At 31.2% G+C, this 18354-nt stretch overlaps 8 protein-coding genes across 8 annotated transcripts; 5 read left to right on the top strand and 3 right to left on the bottom strand.

Annotated features, from left to right (window-relative positions):
* Window positions 1-784: 784 nt before the first annotated feature.
* ASCRUDRAFT_7020 (Hsp20/alpha crystallin family protein) lies at window positions 785-1372 on the bottom strand (the record flags this gene model as incomplete). The annotated part of the gene is made up of 1 exon (XM_020191759.1): window positions 785-1372. The coding sequence occupies one exon, from the start codon at window positions 1370-1372 to the stop codon at window positions 785-787; it is 588 nt and encodes a 195-aa protein (XP_020048751.1).
* A 656-nt stretch (window positions 1373-2028) lies between these two features.
* On the bottom strand, window positions 2029-4726 carry APL1 (Apl1p; the record flags this gene model as incomplete). The annotated part of the gene is made up of 2 exons (XM_020191166.1): window positions 2856-4726; window positions 2029-2804 (listed from the first exon to the last, which is right to left on the bottom strand). The coding sequence occupies exons 1-2, from the start codon at window positions 4384-4386 to the stop codon at window positions 2029-2031; spliced, it is 2307 nt and encodes a 768-aa protein (XP_020048750.1). The 5' UTR covers window positions 4387-4726.
* Window positions 4727-6932: 2206 nt separating this feature from the next.
* VTA1 (Vta1p) lies at window positions 6933-8567 on the top strand (the record flags this gene model as incomplete). Its single annotated transcript, XM_020191756.1, has 1 exon — window positions 6933-8567. One exon carries the CDS (start codon window positions 6933-6935, stop codon window positions 8565-8567), a length of 1635 nt encoding a protein of 544 aa, XP_020048749.1.
* A 216-nt stretch (window positions 8568-8783) lies between these two features.
* SLU7 (mRNA splicing protein SLU7) lies at window positions 8784-10211 on the top strand (the record flags this gene model as incomplete). The annotated part of the gene is made up of 1 exon (XM_020194440.1): window positions 8784-10211. The coding sequence occupies one exon, from the start codon at window positions 8784-8786 to the stop codon at window positions 10209-10211; it is 1428 nt and encodes a 475-aa protein (XP_020048748.1).
* Window positions 10212-10804: 593 nt separating this feature from the next.
* Window positions 10805-11713, top strand: SUI2 (translation initiation factor eIF2 subunit alpha; the record flags this gene model as incomplete). The annotated part of the gene is made up of 1 exon (XM_020190385.1): window positions 10805-11713. One exon carries the CDS (start codon window positions 10805-10807, stop codon window positions 11711-11713), a length of 909 nt encoding a protein of 302 aa, XP_020048747.1.
* A 557-nt stretch (window positions 11714-12270) lies between these two features.
* On the top strand, window positions 12271-13254 carry MHO1 (Mho1p; the record flags this gene model as incomplete). Its single annotated transcript, XM_020191751.1, has 1 exon — window positions 12271-13254. The coding sequence occupies one exon, from the start codon at window positions 12271-12273 to the stop codon at window positions 13252-13254; it is 984 nt and encodes a 327-aa protein (XP_020048746.1).
* A 520-nt stretch (window positions 13255-13774) lies between these two features.
* SSK1 (mitogen-activated protein kinase kinase kinase SSK1) lies at window positions 13775-15422 on the bottom strand. Its single transcript, XM_020195053.1, has one exon. It carries the CDS (start codon window positions 15184-15186, stop codon window positions 14056-14058), a length of 1131 nt encoding a protein of 376 aa, XP_020048745.1. The 5' UTR covers window positions 15187-15422; the 3' UTR covers window positions 13775-14055.
* A 2031-nt stretch (window positions 15423-17453) lies between these two features.
* On the top strand, window positions 17454-18242 carry ASCRUDRAFT_24439 (cytochrome b5 reductase family protein; the record flags this gene model as incomplete). The annotated part of the gene is made up of 1 exon (XM_020189851.1): window positions 17454-18242. A coding segment is annotated over one exon (789 nt), but the record flags the coding sequence as incomplete, so codon positions are not given.
* Between the last annotated feature and the right edge of the window lie 112 nt (window positions 18243-18354).

The raw sequence follows: 18354 nt of genomic DNA, 5'->3' as shown, positions 1-18354 counted from the left end.
CTCTAAGTCATCGATCTTCAGTTTGGTTTCTCGCGAATATCTCCAGAAAGTTCAAACTTTTTGCCATCGCAAAACCATTGGCCAATAGATACCAAATACTCTAAATGTAATAACATGTAATGGGTCTCTTTTATGATCCAGATTCATGTGAATGCAATTCATAAACTTATTATCATTCAATGGACTTAGATCTTAAAAGAGTAAAACGCAGATAATTACTCGCAAAACGCAGGATTGTTTTATATTTATTAGGTAATCTAAAATCGTACCCAACTTTTCTTTGGTTTTTATACGATTTTCATACGATTTGCTTTTTTTTTTCTTTTTTTCTTTTTCGCTTATTTCTCTTTTTCAACAATTATTTTGGGGGCATTCAGATAAACTAAGTTGGCCAACTTCACATTATTCGGCTATGAATAATCATGTTACGATTAACACATTTCTAACAAATTCAGCTGTGAATATTTCAGTCTTTTGTTAGCCAAAAGATGTTTCAACCCAAGAGAAATCAACCACCCAGTTGTTAATCAGCTTTCTTTCTTCTTCAGGCCACTCATCTTCTGGGTCAAAAACACTTTTGTCACTGTTTCGATTTTCTTAGGGAATCGTGGAGGTGGGATCCCAATTTCGTGCGCGGTATAACGCATGAATATGCGAGATATATCGAGGGTCTACAGTGTAATATTAAAAGGTAATCGTCATGCATTTTTATTGGCTTAAAGAAATAAGTATGAAGAGAAAATTGTTTTGGTGCTTATGCTGGTTTTCAATATGGTATAGTTACTTAAGAAATTTCTAGCTTCCTGACACTTTTTTTTTCTTTCTTGCCCAATTTTGGAAGAAAAACCGTTAAAACACCATTTTTATATGATGAGGTAATTTTATCTTCGTCCAATTTTTCATCAATTGGTAAGGACACTGTTCTGGTAAATGATCCAGTTCTTCTCTCTTGGAACTTGTAATTTTCTTTTTCCACTTCCTTATGCGTTTCAATTTCACCGTAAATTTTGATCTCGTTATCGTCGCTGTCAAAATCAATATGAATTTGATCCTTTTCAGCCCCAGCTAATGAAACATGCAATTCATAAACTTCTGGTCTATCCAACAAGTCAATGGGTGGGCCCAATTCAATTTGTGTTGTAACATAGTTGTTGTACATTTTTGATAGTGTGCTTTTACCCTTTTCAGACAATGATTTTTCTTTAGCTGAATCAGTAATAACAGCAGGATTGTTATCAACGGGATTTTTGGTATTTTTAACACCCTTTGGACGAGTAAAACCTGCATTCAGCATGGCAATTTGCAATTGATTCAAATCTCTGTCAAGAGAATCGACGAAATTCCAAAATTGATTAGAAAATATACCAGACATATTTAATAAGTAGTAGATTTGTGATAGGAGTACGTAGTTTGATAAATTGATGATTCAGTATATCAAAGATGTTAATAGCAGTATTTGTTAGTTATTGTAGAAATCTAATCAGAAAAATTAAATAATTCATGTTCTTTTTATACCATTTTCTTTTTCCTCTGTCAGCATTTTTGGATTCTGCCACTTTCCATTAGACTTTCCTAATTCTGCAGCTATGATATAATAAGATTCGCAATACTAGAAAATACACACAGTTACCCGGATTTTCTATATTTTTGCTTGCTGAATTGGCTTTTTGTTGGAGTTTTCTTTCTTTGTAATTGCTAGTCCGTTACAGAATTTCAAATGAATTTCAAATGATTTGCTTTATAAAGATCTTTAATTGACACACTGCTGACTGTTGTGGATGATTAAGTCAACTATGACAAAATAAAAGCTAATTTAATAGCAACAAAGTGGTGGAATAATTTTATTTAAACAATAAATGAAAGTGAAAAATAGTGATAATCTTGTTGGATATAGGAATAACAAAAAAAAAGTCTATTGAAGCAAAAAAACAAATTCAATATGTAATATTTTCAAAATAATCTTAAATAAATGCATGGACAATAGAAAACTAAAAGACTAATAACCTTGGAAATTCTATTGATTATAACTTATTTATACTTATTTTTATGAAGAAAATTTCCGCTCTTCGTGGTTTTCTTTCTTCCAAAATGCCTTTTGCTGACAGAAATATTTTCAAAGTTATCCAATTGACCTCTTTGCAAAGGTTCCATACTTTTCCTTGAATTTGAAATCTCTTGTGTGTCGTATTGGTCGTCTGAAGCAAAACGTGTTTCACTTCCAGGTCCATTTGGAACCGTTGGTGAGATTAAATCAATTCCATTTTGATCAGTTTTCCTCCCATCTGGATACAAATATGTTGTATATGCATTTTTAGGAAATTTCTTATCCTTTGGACTAACAACAGTTACTCTTGAATTTCCATTACCGAGATTAAACTCATTATTAGATTCATTATCTTCTTCAGTTATATCAACTAAATTTTGCTGAGAAAATGGATTTTTATCTTGAATTTGTAAGGTTTTTTTATTTTTTAAATCTAGTTGTATGTTATATGATTTCTGTAAAGCAGGACTATCATTTAGTAATTTCTGCTTGGATAACCTAAAAACTTGAGTCACAGGTTTGAGATAAATACTAGCCAAAGTACCAATATTTAACTCTAGTTCTTCCAATATTATTGGATCTAATTTATCTTGATCAGCAGATATCTGCGGTAAAGTTTTCAACATTATTCTGTTTCCAGTTCCAGGGAATTTACCTTGTGACGATAATAATCTCCAATAATAAAGTGCTCTATCTCTGAGATCTGGATTATCTGTATTCTCAGTTGCGGATTTCAAAATTTTTAATAATATTTTTTGTTCTTTTGACTCACTATTATTACCATTAAGACTGGTACTACTGCCATTATTACTGTTATTAGCAAATCTGCTAGGATAAGATTCAGATTTAAGATATAGTTTAATACATGCAGTTAACATTGATAGTTTGACATCCAAACTATCCTCATCAAAACCAAAAGCAAAATCATCGAGATAAGAAGTCGAATTATCAATAAATTCACAATATTCACCTAATATCCAAATCATTGCTGATTTAGACTCCGCTTCTTCAATCAAATCAATTTTATCAATTAAAGCAGGTAAAATTAAATCATTAAATCTGCCTGGGTATTTTCGAAAAATATTTTTAACCACTATGACACATTCTTGAACAATATGTGGAACACCACTAGAAATCAAATCAGCTAAGACCTGCGAAGATGGTATAGATGCCTCTTCTAACTTGATTGATAGATTTCCAATGGCCCTGATTGCCTTTCTAGCCATTTGGGTATCGATTTCAGTAGCATATTCTTCCAATTCTCTTAAAACAATTTGTAAGTTTTCTAAATTAGCTAAAAGATATATGATTTCCAATTTTGTATCTTTGACATATATTGGATCGTTGAATTTACAGAAAAACATTGTAACATCTAATGATATTAAGGAAGGCTTTGATAGTAACAATAAGATAACATTTCGCAAGATTAAAAATTGTAATTCAGGGGGCTTTGTTAATAAGAAAACTAAAGAATTGCCAATCTTTTTGGGTAATGTTGGTACAGTATCTTGAGGAGATTTCACATAATTAGATAAATAGACTATTGCTTTAATTCCATTGAGCACAATTGAAGTATTTTCATGTTGTAAAACCGGAATAATATTTTCAATTAAATTTATTGCATCACTTGAAGATTGTGGAGTAAAGGATAATATTGAATTTAAAATATTGACTTGAGACCATTCGTTACATTTCGATAAATTTTTCATTAAACTAAACGCATGAGCTTTATCAATAGTTAATTGCAAAGTGGTTGAATGTTCGGTTATATCGTTTAAAGCAGCTAATGCACTTGATACTACTATTGAATTTGAGTCTGAATTTAAGAGAGTGTTTAATTTTTCAATCAAATTTTCCTGTTGAACGAGACTTGAGTTGTGTTGAAATAATTTTGCAACAGCAAAACAAGAGGTTTTTCTAACATATGGATCAGTGTCATTCAAAGCCTTTTTGATATATGGAATAACTCTCTGAGCATAATTTTCTATTGAGATTGAAGACATGGTTTTAATCGATAAAGCTCTCAACAAAGGATTTGTGCAATTTAAATCATCAATAAATATCGGTAAGGCCTTCATTACTAGCTCTTCATTATATGTATAGTAATTTAGTATATAAAAAGTGCACATTTTTTTTAATTGCAAATCATTTATTTCAAATAATCTTAAAACTTCAGGAATTAAACTTATCATTTCATTATTATTTAGTGAAATATTAGCAATGATTTTTTTCATAATAATCTTTTTTTTATTGACTGAGCTTTTCAACTTTTTATCTGCTTGAGTTAGCTCAACCCTTAGATCTGTGGCTTTGACCTTTGTAAAATATTTCCCATCAATCATTTCTTGTAAATATCTGGAGTATGTGACACTTGATGATTAGTATTGGCGTTAATGAAAGAAAGTTGATAATTTGATAATAATGGCTTTGAAAAAGCTGTTCAGTTTGGTGTCGGTTCGGAAAAACCGAGGGGTCTTCTTTGAGGTCTTTTGAGACGTAAACCTTCGGATCTCCGAAAGGGGTTTCGAAATTTGAATCGTTAAAATAGTTTTGTGCATATTGCCGCATATAGTTGTATTTTAATACAAAAATTCGAATGCTGGATTGGGCAAAATATCAACACCTCAAATCATCATCATTTCTGTTATTTATTAAAACATTTGATAATAGATTATGGTTTTGGTGATTTTGCTTATATGTTATCCAGATATTAATATGAAACTTTTGATTTTGTAATTCTAATGGTTTCCGTACTTGATTCATATAATCGATATTTCTCTACTATAGATATAATTGCTATTACTTCTTCCCTTTCTTGTCTTTTGCACAGATAATTCTACAGAGGTGTTTATGTATTTATACAAAATGAGTGGGCCAATTTGTTGACAGTAGCTGTGGTCTGTGGTGAAACAAAGAGAGTTTCACATCCACAAGATTCCCATCCTCCCAGCATCTGAGAAGTAGCCCAATTCAAGTTCGTGCCCTTGAAAAAACATCCGCCGGGTAACACGGCCAAATGATATATAAGGCTTTTTTTCTTCTTTCCTTTCAGTCTTCTTTTCTCTTTTTTTTCTTTGTCGACGTACTTCAGTAAGTAGCTCCCTATATGGTTTAGCCATCTTTCCAATCTACAGCATCCACTATAGCTGTGTTGCATTGCAATGTCAAGGAGCCGAAGATCAACTAACAAATTCAACAGTAGGATCATTTCTATAGGTAATGTCTCTCTTTGACTCTTCAAAAGAGCCACTGAATCCAACTTGGTTGATGAGATAGTCCCATTGTACCCATTGAATGAGAATCAAATTAGTTTGTCTGTGATCCTTAGCTGGTCCGGTCATCTATTTTAGCATTTGCCTTTCGTTTGCAGAGATGTTCACTGGTTAATGTCTTGAGAAAGGAGCGATGATTTCGATCCAATGTTGCATGCTTTTTCGAAAGACGCGATACTTGGATGGGTATTGATGGCAGTCTGACAAGTTTTAAATAAAAAGAGATTTAATTTGCCAGTTTCATTCTTTACTGTAGGCCCAATTGTAGTTTATATTTTACTCTTGTAAAATTTTGTCATTTGAAGTTGGAAAAAATAATTTAAAGCGCATGTTTATGCATGAAACTGTTGTGGTGGTAGATTTTATTATTATAGTCTCTTAAAACGAACATTGATATGTTTGAATGATTCAGATTGGTTGAAATTGAAATTTGAAAATATCTGGATTTTGATCGATTTTCAAATTTATATGTTTAACATGAAATTTTGCTAGAAATATACAGCCTAATTAACATAGTATGGGCTATATTCAAAAAATAAATAGGTATGACAAATTTACTAGTAATTTCATGAATAACGCCAGTTAAAACATTCAAAAAAATTGGCTTGATTTAAAATCTGTAAAAAAAATTAAACTCTAAAGTATTACAATTGCGAATTTTAAGAACAATAATTGTCTATCATTATAAATAACAACAAACGTGTCAAGGATAATTAATAGTCTTTATAACAATCCCACACAAGCTTTTATTATCAGCTTTTGTAGTCAACTTTTTTCAATGAAAAATTATTTTATTTTTGATTTAAGATGTTTTAATTAATTTATCCATATAATACAAAAACTGTTCGGATAGTAATTTAAACTGTTTTGAAGTTCAAAACTCACTTACTGTTAACTCTTCAAAGGCTAGATTTACCGTTATAACCAATCTTATTAGTAATTCTAGTGCAAATGACATTTAACTGTCATAATCGTAAATCCAAATAACAAGTCCAAATCAATTGTCTTGAATTGAGTAGTCAATGAGAAAAAACACTTAAGTTTTTCCAATGTGCACATCGCAAAGCAAAAATATCATTTCTGGAAAAAAATAAGATTCAGTTTTTTGACATGAAAAAAAAACAATCTTAGATGTACATATATTTACATATATTATTGGCCAGAATTTCTTCGTGTATTTTAAACATACTTTCATCAATATTTTAAACCAAAACATGTATAGAAAATATCCTGCTCAAAAAAATATTTTATGCTAAGTTTACAATTTCTATAGCAGTTTCAAAGATTTAAATTTTATTCAAAATCAATCAGAGATTCTCAAGTCAATTTTCATTTTTAATGGGAATTATTTTAAAAGTAAACTGTACAGACAGTGAAATATTGTGATTTTCATAAGCGATGGAAACAACATCACTTTATTGTTCGAATACAAAAGTCGACCATGAAAAGGATGTTTGAATCAGATTCGCTTTTAGTTTCCGCATTGGGAATATTTGTCATTGCTGACCAATTCATCCGCATCTCTGGCCCCTGTTCAGTTTCTTCACCAAAAACAGCAGAAACTGCAGCAACAGCTTCTTTCCCCAACACTACCACATTCTAAAATCATTACCAAAATGTCCAGTGCTGCTGCTCCTTATTTGTCTGTTCCATTGCCAGGTTCATTGAAGCATATCAAGAACACTTTGCAAAAGGCTGATGAGCTATACAGGTTCAACAAGAAATTGATATCCTATTTCTGTGGGTTGTATTCTACCCAAGAGTTGATCTCCATAATAACCAGCTACAGCAACGAAGATACCCCTTCAAACGAACCAAATAACGAATCAAACAATAATTATAATTTGGGCACTTCTGATTTTAAGAATGTTGAAAAATTAACTATTTTATTATTAGAATTTTTAGAAAAGGAAAAATTAAATATTATTAAACAAAGCGAAATTGATGAGCAACAGAACCTTCAATTCAGGGAAAATTTAAAGAAAATAAAAAAACAGGCTAGAGAAAATAAAAAAAAAAAACAAATTCAGAAAAACAAAGTTGAATTAATTGAATTAGAAGATGAAAATTTGGAAAGTGCTAATAAAAATGATCAAGACAAAATGACTGAATGGATAGAAGATCAGATCAAAATAAAAAGAAATAAAGTAGACGAAAACAAAGAAGGTGAGATAAATGATGAAGGTGATAAAGAAGTAGAAGAAGAAAATGATGACGATGACGATGACGATGATTTATTTAATAATGAACCTCCATCAGAGAACAAAATCCTATCAAGTGATGTATTGAGTAAAAATTTCATTTTACAATTTGCTGATAATATTTTAAATTCATGTATTAAACAAATTGATAACAAAAGCATAACTAGGGCTACACCTCAGTCTTTATTAGCTTCTTCAACATTTTTAGAAATTGCTAAAAAGTTGTTTCCAGATTCAATGGTTTTAAAAAACAGTGATTATAACGAAAATAATAATAATAATAATAATAATAATAATAATAATAATAATAATAATAATTTTGATATTGAAAATGATTTAAATAAAGAATTTCCATTAATGATGGATGACGAAATCGTTTTCAAAATTAAATATTGTAAAATAATTGCAATAAAGATTTTAAAAATTTATAAACAAAATTTAAATCCAAATGATGAATCGTTTTTTGAAGAGTTTCAAAGTATGTTAGTTAATATTAGACCAATTTCGAATGATGAAATCAACGATACCATAAAGAATTCTTTAGAGTATTTGAGTGATGGTGATGGTGACGATGATAAAGATGATAAAGATAATAAAGATGAGAACAACAATAGGAATACTAATGAATATAATGAAGATAATGATAATGATGACAAAATTTTCTCCTTACCAAAAGTTCCATCATCTCCCAAAAGAGATTTTTCATTGTCTGATGTGCCCTTATCACCAAAGCTTGATGACATTGAATTCCCCAAACCTTCTGCATTTCCAAAAGCAAAGTTGCCTACTTTTATAGATAGTGATGATGATGATTTTTCCAATGACAAGTTAGAAGATATTCATGTTAATAATAAGAATAGTAAGAAAGTTGAATATTCTGCAGAACAGATAAAACAGCTAATGGATGATGATGAATTGATCACTACAGCACAAAAGTATTCAAAGTTTGCAATCAGTGCACTAAACTACGACGATGTTGATACAGCTATTAAAGAACTTGAAGAAGCTTTAAAATTGTGCAGGCAATATAAAATCAGACAAAATTTGTAGTTTTCAATATTTTGTAAGTTGATTCTATGGAGTGTGAAGATCCACAGGGATGGTTTTAGTTGAATCATGCATGTGTTTCTCATTTCAATAAATTTCTATAAAGATAAAATCGGTATTATTAATTTTTTTTTTATTTTTTGATATATAATAATACAACGTTAGTTATAAATTATAAATTCATACTAGATTAGTAAGTTAGTAAGAATAGCGTTTAGAATGGTGCCACCAAGAACCAATAATTTCAGGAAACAGGGGAAAACCAATCAAAGTGGCGGCAGAAATCAGTATATACCTAAATTTATATCCGTCGCTCCTTGGTATAAAGAGAGTAATAATGAAAACGATAACGACACCATTGATGAGGATAATTATAGCAAAAATCTTGGTGGCGATGATGATGATGGCAATAAAGAAAAGAAGGATTATTTAGCTCATCAGCGAAACGACCCAACACTGAAACCTAAGAATTTTGCAATATCTAAGCACGGATTTGGAATTAATGATTTATTTGAGGAGATTGTTGATGAGAATATAGTAGAATTTGATAAAAATCGAAATAAAAATAAAAATAAGAGAAACAGTAAAACTGAAAAATTTAATAAAAATAAAAGAAACAAGAGATTTAATTCTAAGAATGGGGTTTATTGTACGAATTGCGGTTCAGTAAATCATATAAAAAAGGATTGTCTTGAGAGGCCAAATAAGATTAATATCAATTTTCGAGAAAAAGAGAAGGAGGAGGAGGATAATGATGCTGATGATCTTATTTTTAATACTACTAATCACAATATACCCAACAACAAAAAGCCCAGAAAAGAAAAAAAGAATATAATAAGGATAAGAAAAGAAGAGGCAGATAATTACAATAGTAATAAAAAAGATAATTATGATTCAAGGAGGGATCGGTGGTATGGATATGATATAAGCAATTGGGAAAGTGAATTGAAAACATGGGAAGAGAATGATATTAAGAAAAAGGAGAAACTCAAATTGGAAGAAATTGATAGATTGATTAGATCAATTGAGAAATATGATGGTGAACCAAACGATGATAGCTTTATAGAAAATACAGAGCTGTATTTTAATTCAAGTTCGGATGAGGAAATTGAGTTACAAGAGTTGGGACTACTAGAGAATGATTTTAAATCAAAAATCGATAGTGAGAAGGCATCAGGAGAAAAAATTATAAGGATCTTGGAGGATAAAGCAAGTTATCTTTACGGAGTCAATTCGAAGCCGCAAAAATACAACGAAAACGAGGATATTGAATTATCATATAATCCCAAAACAAGATCTATCAGAGATGTGAATACAGGATACATCAACAACAACAATCTATTTGTAAGGCATTTGAATGGAGAGGCAGCCGAGTACGAGAAATTAAAGACATTTGCGTGGGACAGCAACAAAAGAGCAATGAACCAGATGCTGCAAATGACCCAACTTAGCGAAACCGAGGAACCCCAAAATGGCAGTGGAAGCAACAGCAACAGCAACAGCATTGAAGGAGAAGCAGTGTCCAAGCTTGACCCCACCAATCATCCCGAAGCCAGCCCAACAGCATTTATAGTTGAGATGAAGAAGAAAAAGGAGGAGTTGGGCAAGAAATCAGCACGGCAGTCGTACATCCTGAGGTATCTTTGAGCTGCTGCAGAGAACCAGAATGCTTTTCCTCCACTTCCTCTGCTGCTTTTGCTGCTTTTGCTGCTTCTGCATCTGAAATACGACCGCCGTCACAGACGCGCTTTTCACATGTCTTCCAAAAGTGCAATTGCGTGATGCTTAGTCATCTAAGCTCACGTGATAGATTCTGCGTAAAGTACAGCCTGCTAAGAGTAAATACAGGAACCAGCGTTTGTAATTTTTTCAAGTTGCAATTTTCAGCAGAAAAAAATAGGTGAAAATAAGAATGAGTTTGATTTGAAATAGAGGTTTAGTCATTAACACAGGAATCACAATAGGAGAACAATCTTCAGCATTTTACATTGTATTAAGAAAAGCATTACTGTGCCTGTTCATTACGTTTATTTGGTCTGCTCCATCAAAGACTGGGTTTCTGGTTCAAAGCACATACATCTCCCTGTTTCACCACACAAATTTAGAAATTCCAGTGTCTGTTAATCACAGCCATATAATATATATAATATCTAATTCCATCTGATTTCAATTTATATCATCAGGAATATCAACTATTTTAGCTTCAACGCCCACAATTGCAACCAATATTATTAACCAAAATGAGTGTTACAAATTGCAGATTTTATGAAAGAAAATTCCCAGAAATTGGCGACATTGTAATGGTGAATGTCCAGCAAATTGAAGATATGGGTGCATACGTTAAATTATTAGAATACGATAACCTTGAGGGTATGGTCTTGCTATCTGAATTAACAAGACGTCGTATTCGTTCTGTCCAAAAATTAATCAGAGTTGGCAAAAATGAAGTGTTAGCAGTATTAAGAGTTGATAAAGAAAAGGGCTATATTGACTTGAGTAAGAGTAGTGTCTCTCCTGAGGATGCTGCCGAATGTGAAGAAAGATATTCCAAAGGGAAAGCTGTTCATTCAATTTTGCGTCATTGTGCTGAAAAGTTCAATGTTCCTTTAGAAACATTATATAAAACAATTGGTTGGCCCTTAAGTCGAAAATACGGCAGTGCTTACGATGCCTTCAAATTATCAATTACAAATCCAAAAGTATTTGAAAGTATCACCCCTCCCTCCAATGATTTATTAGAAGAATTGAAGACTTATGTCTCAAGAAGATTAACTCCCCAAGCCACCAAAATCAGAGCTGATATTGAAGTCTCTTGTTTCCACATCGAAGGTATCGAAGCCATAAAAAAAGCTTTGAAAGCTGGAGAGCTTTTATCTACGGAGCATATTAAAATCAAAGCTAAATTGATCGCTGCTCCTCTATACGTTTTATCCACCCAAAGTCTCGATAAAGATAAAGGTATCCAACTATTAGAACAAGCAATTCAGGCCATCGGACGAGAAATTGAGAAATTCGATGGTGAGTGTAGAGTCAAAATGAGTCCAAAGGCTGTTACTGCCAACGACGACGCAGAGTTGAAGGCTCTAATGGAAAATGAAGAAAGAAAAGCACAAGAAGTTTCTGGTGATGAAGACTCTGAGGCAGAATAAAACACCCCAGCCCACGATACCTGGTTTTTCTATTTAAATATCCATAACGCAATATTTAAACTCCACTATAAAATTGCCAAATATAATACTTTGACTGTTTTTTAGATCTCTGTAGCTTAGCCTTTCCCTTTTTCTGGTTCATTTTCATATACTTCTTTCTCTTCTGCTTGTGCTATCTCTGTCATGACCAGTGTTTTTCTGGGCCCTTTCCACCCAGCACCATTAATGCCCACATCTATTCCAACCACCCTTTTAATATACCCCAGAACTCTTGTAAAGCAAAGTAAATGCCAGTAAATGCCACTTTTCTAGCTACTTCTCTGTCAAACTCCGGAGGAATTCTCTCGAGTCTCCAAAACTTAGTCCATCGCAACGGAAAAACCGCAGCAATATAAAGAACGACCTCTGCTTTAACTTGAGCTTGCTCTCCTGGCTTTCTATTTCATGTCGAGATAGTTCTCTGCACTGTGCAACTTCTTCAAACCTCCAGCCTGTTGTCTTTTCTGTGCACTGTCTGGTGTTTCTTCCCTGTTATCTCGTAATCTCTTGCAACGAAAATGCCCCTGGTTCGTCCTGCTTCCCATGCCGGATCGTGGTATATTGGCAGTGGTTCAAGATTAAATGCCCAACTAGACAAGTTTCTAGCTTCAACAGCCTTTGACCAAAGCACTATTGGTGCCAGAGTTATCATAGGTCCTCATGCTGGATACACTTATTCTGGCTCCACTCTAGCTGAAGCCTACAAGAGTTGGGATACTTCAAAGGTCAAAAGAATCTTCATCTTAGGCCCCTCTCATTACGTCTATTTCAAAAACTATGTTCTAACTACTAAATTTGATTACTATGAGACTCCAATGGGGAATTTGCCAGTAGATACAGAAATCATTGATCAATTAACTTTAAATGAATCCTCTAGCAAAATCATTAGAAAAATGAGCTTTGAAAATGATGAAGAAGAACATTCGTTTGAATTACATGCTCCCTATATTTACAAAATGGCAAAGGATTTGCCCCAAGGTATCCCAAAGATTATCCCCATTATGGTTTGCTCCTTGGATGATTCAACAGAACTTAAAATTGCAAAAATCCTATCAAAATATATTAGTGATGAGGAAACTTCGTTCATTATTAGTAGTGATTTTTGCCATTGGGGCTCCAGATTCGATTACACTATTTACTCCCCAACAAAATCCTTAAAAAATCTAAAAGAATTATCCACTAGAAATTACTTAAGCTACTTGGAACCTTCTATTCCAATTTACAAAAGCATTGAATTTCTAGATAGAGAAGCTATGAAGGTTTTGTCAAAGGGCGCTTACAATGATTGGAAACAATATATTAAATTGACTGGAAATACCATTTGTGGTCAAAAGCCAATTGCAATTATATTGAAAGCAATTGAAAACTATAAAAGTGCTAATAAAATTTCACTTAATAGTAAAGGACCTTTATTTAATTTCCTTGGTTACAGACAAAGCAGTCATGTTAGAAGTTTTTCTGATAGTAGTGTTAGCTATGCAAGTGCCTATGCCATTATCTAATCTTATCCCTACCAATTCTTTCAGATTTTTTGATATTTTTTCTCTTATTCTTTTTTTTTACGTTATATCTATAATGACCACTTATGATACAATAGATTATGATATTTTAGATCGACTGATATTTATAAATTTTTATGGTTTAATGTTTCACTTTTCAATTTCAGTTTTTTGTTTTTGGCGTTTTTTTATTGATTTTTTATTATTTTTTTGGAATTTACCCAATTTTTGGTTTTATTGATTTATCATCTTATCGAATTATTGAATTACTTACTTATTTATTTTTATTTACTTATTTACTTATTTACTTATTTACTTATTTACTTATTTACTTATTTACTTATTTACTTATTTACTTATTTACTTATTTACTGATACACCTTCGTTTTTTCTTTTGAATGAAACAAGAATTCTTGAGTATAACATTTTATTTAGTCCATCATTATATTTATTTCCATAACTATTTAGAATTTTTATACTTTATATTAAGAAATTTTGATCATTGATCTTACTAAAATAATTCAAAAAAAAAATAAAAAAAGATTAAACTTATAAAATTAATCAAAATCAAATAGAATAAAAAGATAAAAGTTTTCAGAATTAATATTCTCAAAATATCTAGCTCTAAAGTAATAGATTATTGAAATAAAAAGCAAAGAGAATTGAAAATAATATATAAAATAGAAAAATAAAAAATGAAAAGAAATAATATAGCATAAAATGAAATAAAGTCACCTCTATAACCAAAAAAAAAATCAATAATTAGCTATAATTATGTATAACCCGTTGAAGATAAAAAGAATCTCAAGTCATGATTTTACCAAATATAGGTGTTGCACGACTAATCCTACCCTCTTCATCAAACTTCCAGTTATTAAAATTGATAAGTGCTTGCATACAACCCCATTCCACAATTTTATTTCTCAACCAGAAAAAATTCAAAGGTTTCAATAAATAGTCATTACAGCCTGCTCCTAATGCTTCTCTTCTATCATCAGTGTTAGAATTAGCAGTTAATGCAACAATAACAACAGGGTTAGGAAATTTATCCTTATCCAAAATTTCTACTTTACTGAGCACGCTTTTATTCTTGTTCTCATTTCCAGAATGTATATTTGTATTCGTGTTTGTGTTTGTGTTTGTGATATTTGAAGAATCGATAGAATTATTATGAGAATGAGACAGTGAAAAGGATTTTATTGGCTTTTTGATATATGCAATTCCATTTTTTTCTTCTAAAGAACGTATTCTTTTTGTAGCCGAAATTCCACTAAGTTTTGGTAATTGTAAATCCATAAATATAAGATGATATCCACCTTTACGAAATTCCAGCACAGCATCAAAACCATTAGTCACAATTTTGTGAGGTATATCGTGTGTATATAAAAATTTCTTTAAAATTCTGGAATTGATAATATTATCTTCAACCACCAAGACACGAACTCGAGGGATTACTTTTATATTTCTATCATAATAAAACGAAATGTTTTGGTAAGTTTCAACATAGGATGAATTGTCTTTTTTAATAAAAGAGCTAGATAAATTAGCTGTATGAGCACTAGTATTTGAAAGAGATTTGTAAAGATGATCACCAGTATTAAAAACTGGTGACGAGCTGCTAATGGATAATTGTTTTTCTTTTGATTCGGAAATAGGAGGTGGTTTTTCAAAATTTTTATTCTTCAGCAATGAAGAAGTAGAGGAACTTTTTAAATGAAATGATTTATCGGTATTAATCGATAGACTATTGGTATTCTTATTTTTAATATAGTTATTAGATGAAGATACAGTTTTAGATAAGTATAATTCTAAATTTTCATCCATGGTGGGTATTTTAGTTTTATTATTATTAAAACTGTCGATTTGATTTGATCTTGCTCTAACTCTTGGTTTTCTTTTTCTTCCCCCAACAGTTATAGTGCTCGAATTTGTCATTGTTTTAGTCAAACGATTATTTAAAATGCTTCCACCAGTTGAACTTGAAGTGTGAAAGGGTATACCCGGGCTGTAATTTTGTATTTGAAGGTCATAGATTTGATTTTGAGAATCATCATTTTTGGAAATAAAAGTTTCATCAATCCTTGATGTATCATTTTGAATTAAAGAATCTTCATTAATGGCAGCTTTGTTTTTTGTTTTCGTAGTATCAATGGTTTTATTGTCAATTTTATTATTATTATTATTATTATTATTATTATTATTATTATTATTATTATTATTATTATTATTATTATTATTATTATTATTATTATTATTATTATTANTATTATTATTATTATTATTATTATTATTATTATTATTATTATTATTATTATTATTATTATTATTATTATTATTATTATTATTATTATTATTATTAGTAGTAGTAGTAGTAGTAGTAGTAGTAGTACTAATAAATTTGTTATTAGTATTAGTATTATTAGTATTATTAGTATTATTAGTATTATTAGTATTATTAGTATCATTAGTATTATTAGTATTAACGTTCTTTGATTGTACAGAAGAATTATTATTTGAAAAGGATTGAATGTTATGAAGATTTGAAAGGGATTTTGAAGATTGTTTTGATCTTGAGGGCATTGATGGTTTAGAGCTAGACATTGATAAATGTTTGAAAGAAGATGAAAGAGAGTCAATTTTTGAATTAGAAGAATTTCTTTTAGAAGAATTGCTTTTAATTGAAACGAGGTTAGTTGGAAGATCGGAGGATGTTGTTGAAATATTTGAAGACACCGAAGAGATTCTTAAAAAGCTATTATCATTTTCCATATTATTGTTGTTATTATTGTTGTCGGCAATAATATTAAGATTTTCGTTCAAAGATTTCCTTTTATTTTGTTGAAGTTTTTGTTTTGATTTAATTGATTTGTTTTTCAAAGGATTATGTTTTTTTAATTTTGATAAATTTGAGGAAGGATTGGAAGGTAAAGGTGTTGCTGATGTTATAGAAAGGTTAGTGTTTAACTGTGTTTGTGATGGGGATTTCAACATAATTTGCGAGTGATTTTGAGAACGAATTTGTGATTGTGATTGTGATTGAGACTGAGATTGAGATTGGGATTGATGTTTTTGCTTAATTGCATAATCATCTTTTGAGGCATTTTGAATGTTAATGTTAACATTATTTATTGATATTAAGAATGAATCCTTTGAAGTCATACCATTGGGATAATTCTTTTGTAAAAAATCCCACAAATTAAGGTCAGGATCCAAAAGAGTTTTTTTTTTAAATATGGAAGAAAAATTTATTGAATTTAAATTGTCAGAGCTGTTTCTGTTTGAGTTGTTGATATTTGATAAATTTGTATTTGAGTTGAAATTAGAATTAGAATTGGAATTTGTGTTTGAGTTAGAATTGGAATTGGAACTTGAGTTTGAATGAAAACCTAGATGGCTTGTAATTTTAGATAGAATTAGAGTGCTTGTTGAAGATTTTTTAATATTTGGAGGAGTGACTTGAGGAATCGACGATGAAGCAGAAAATGATTTACTGTTGGGATTGTTGTCAGCAATTTGATAGATGCTCAAATCAGATGGATCGTAAGATATTTCCCAACTGGTTGGATATTTCTTCAAAATTAGAGATTTCAAATCGTCCACCAACACTGAGTTTCCAACCAATATCGACGTCGCAGGCTCATCAAAGAGCTCTCTTCTGAACCATATTCTTCTCTTTTGAGTATCAGGCATTTTCCTGTTCGCTGAGCAGCAGTGGAGGTGTCAATTAAACAGCTGCGAGAAGACCAAGATGGCGAGCAGCAAAAACGCAGAAATGTTTCTTTAGCAGTAGCAGCAAACAGCCAGAATAAACAATACCAACAACAGCAGACAGCAAGATATTGGGACTCGACCACAGCAAGAACAAATGGAGCTTGTGGAGCTTGATAAAGAGCTTCTCGTCCACTCTTCAAAGGAGTTGATATTTATTCGGGTTTTGGGAACACGTTTGTGGAACATACAGATACGTGCAGTGCTGCACCATGCACATATACAGCATCTCGCATAGGACCCGTCGATCTGGCGACTTGCTTTTTGGGTCAATTTTTCAGTTTTCGAGTTGTTTTTTGGAGCTGTTTTTTTGAGCTGTGACCAACAAATCTCTTTGAGCAATTGGTTTTGCTGTTCACTGATATATAAACACAAGAAACAGCAGCTAGCTTGAAAACACTCCACGCGTGAAGGTGATAATGGTAAAAACTACTGAGAAGAAAGAAAGAGCTGAGGACACTCCATTGCATGGCATCTATTTGCCTTGTTTTTTCATTCTCTTTGGCTCGATTTTCTTTTGGAATGTCTATGTTACGCTTGGTGCTTTGGGCTTGTGTTCAAGCTTGTTGGCCTACAGGTTTCTTATGGAGTACTTCAGACAGAAGGATTTGCTATCCATCAGCAAGTTCAACAAGTTTGAACTCATAGATAAAACCATTATTACCAAGGACACTGCAATTTACAAATTCAAGCTAAATGATCCAGATGAATCCATTGACATTCCCTTGTGCTATAACTTGATGTGCAAATTTAACCTACCAATTGAAGATGATGATAATGACAATGAAATTGGCGGTAGCAATAAAGAAGTAAAATACCAAGATTATTTTCGTTACTATACTCCAATTTCTTCAAAATATGAAAAGGGCGAATTTGATCTATTGATTAAATCCTATCCTGAAGGCAAAATCTCTAAAATTTTCGCATCTTTGCAAATCCATCAAACTGTTTCATTTAAAGGTCCTGTAGGCAAATTGCCTCCAACCTTTTTGCCTTCTGTTTATGATGACCCAGATGAAATTTCAAAATCAAGGCTATTAATGATTTCTGGTGGAACTGGTATAACTCCAATGTTAAGAGTCATTATAGAATCTCCAGTAACTTTGAATTTAAATCTCTTGCACTATTCAACTTCAGCAAATAATCTTTATTTAAAAGATGAAATCGATAACGTTCAATTCTTGAGAAAAAATTTCAATTTGAAATATTCCTTTGGAAAATTTAATTTTGATTTAGAAAAAAATTGGTTAATACAATCTTTACAATTAGACACTTTAATTGATACAAATAATAATGACGATACAACCATTAGTGGCGATGGCAGTATAAAAGTAC

The sequence above is a fragment of the Ascoidea rubescens genome, assembly GCF_001661345.1.
Source record: "Ascoidea rubescens DSM 1968 unplaced genomic scaffold ASCRUscaffold_3, whole genome shotgun sequence".
Lineage (NCBI taxonomy): Eukaryota > Fungi > Ascomycota > Saccharomycetes > Ascoideales > Ascoideaceae > Ascoidea > Ascoidea rubescens.
Note: the sequence above shows the minus strand (reverse complement) of the source record. Positions and strands in the feature narration are given on the sequence as shown.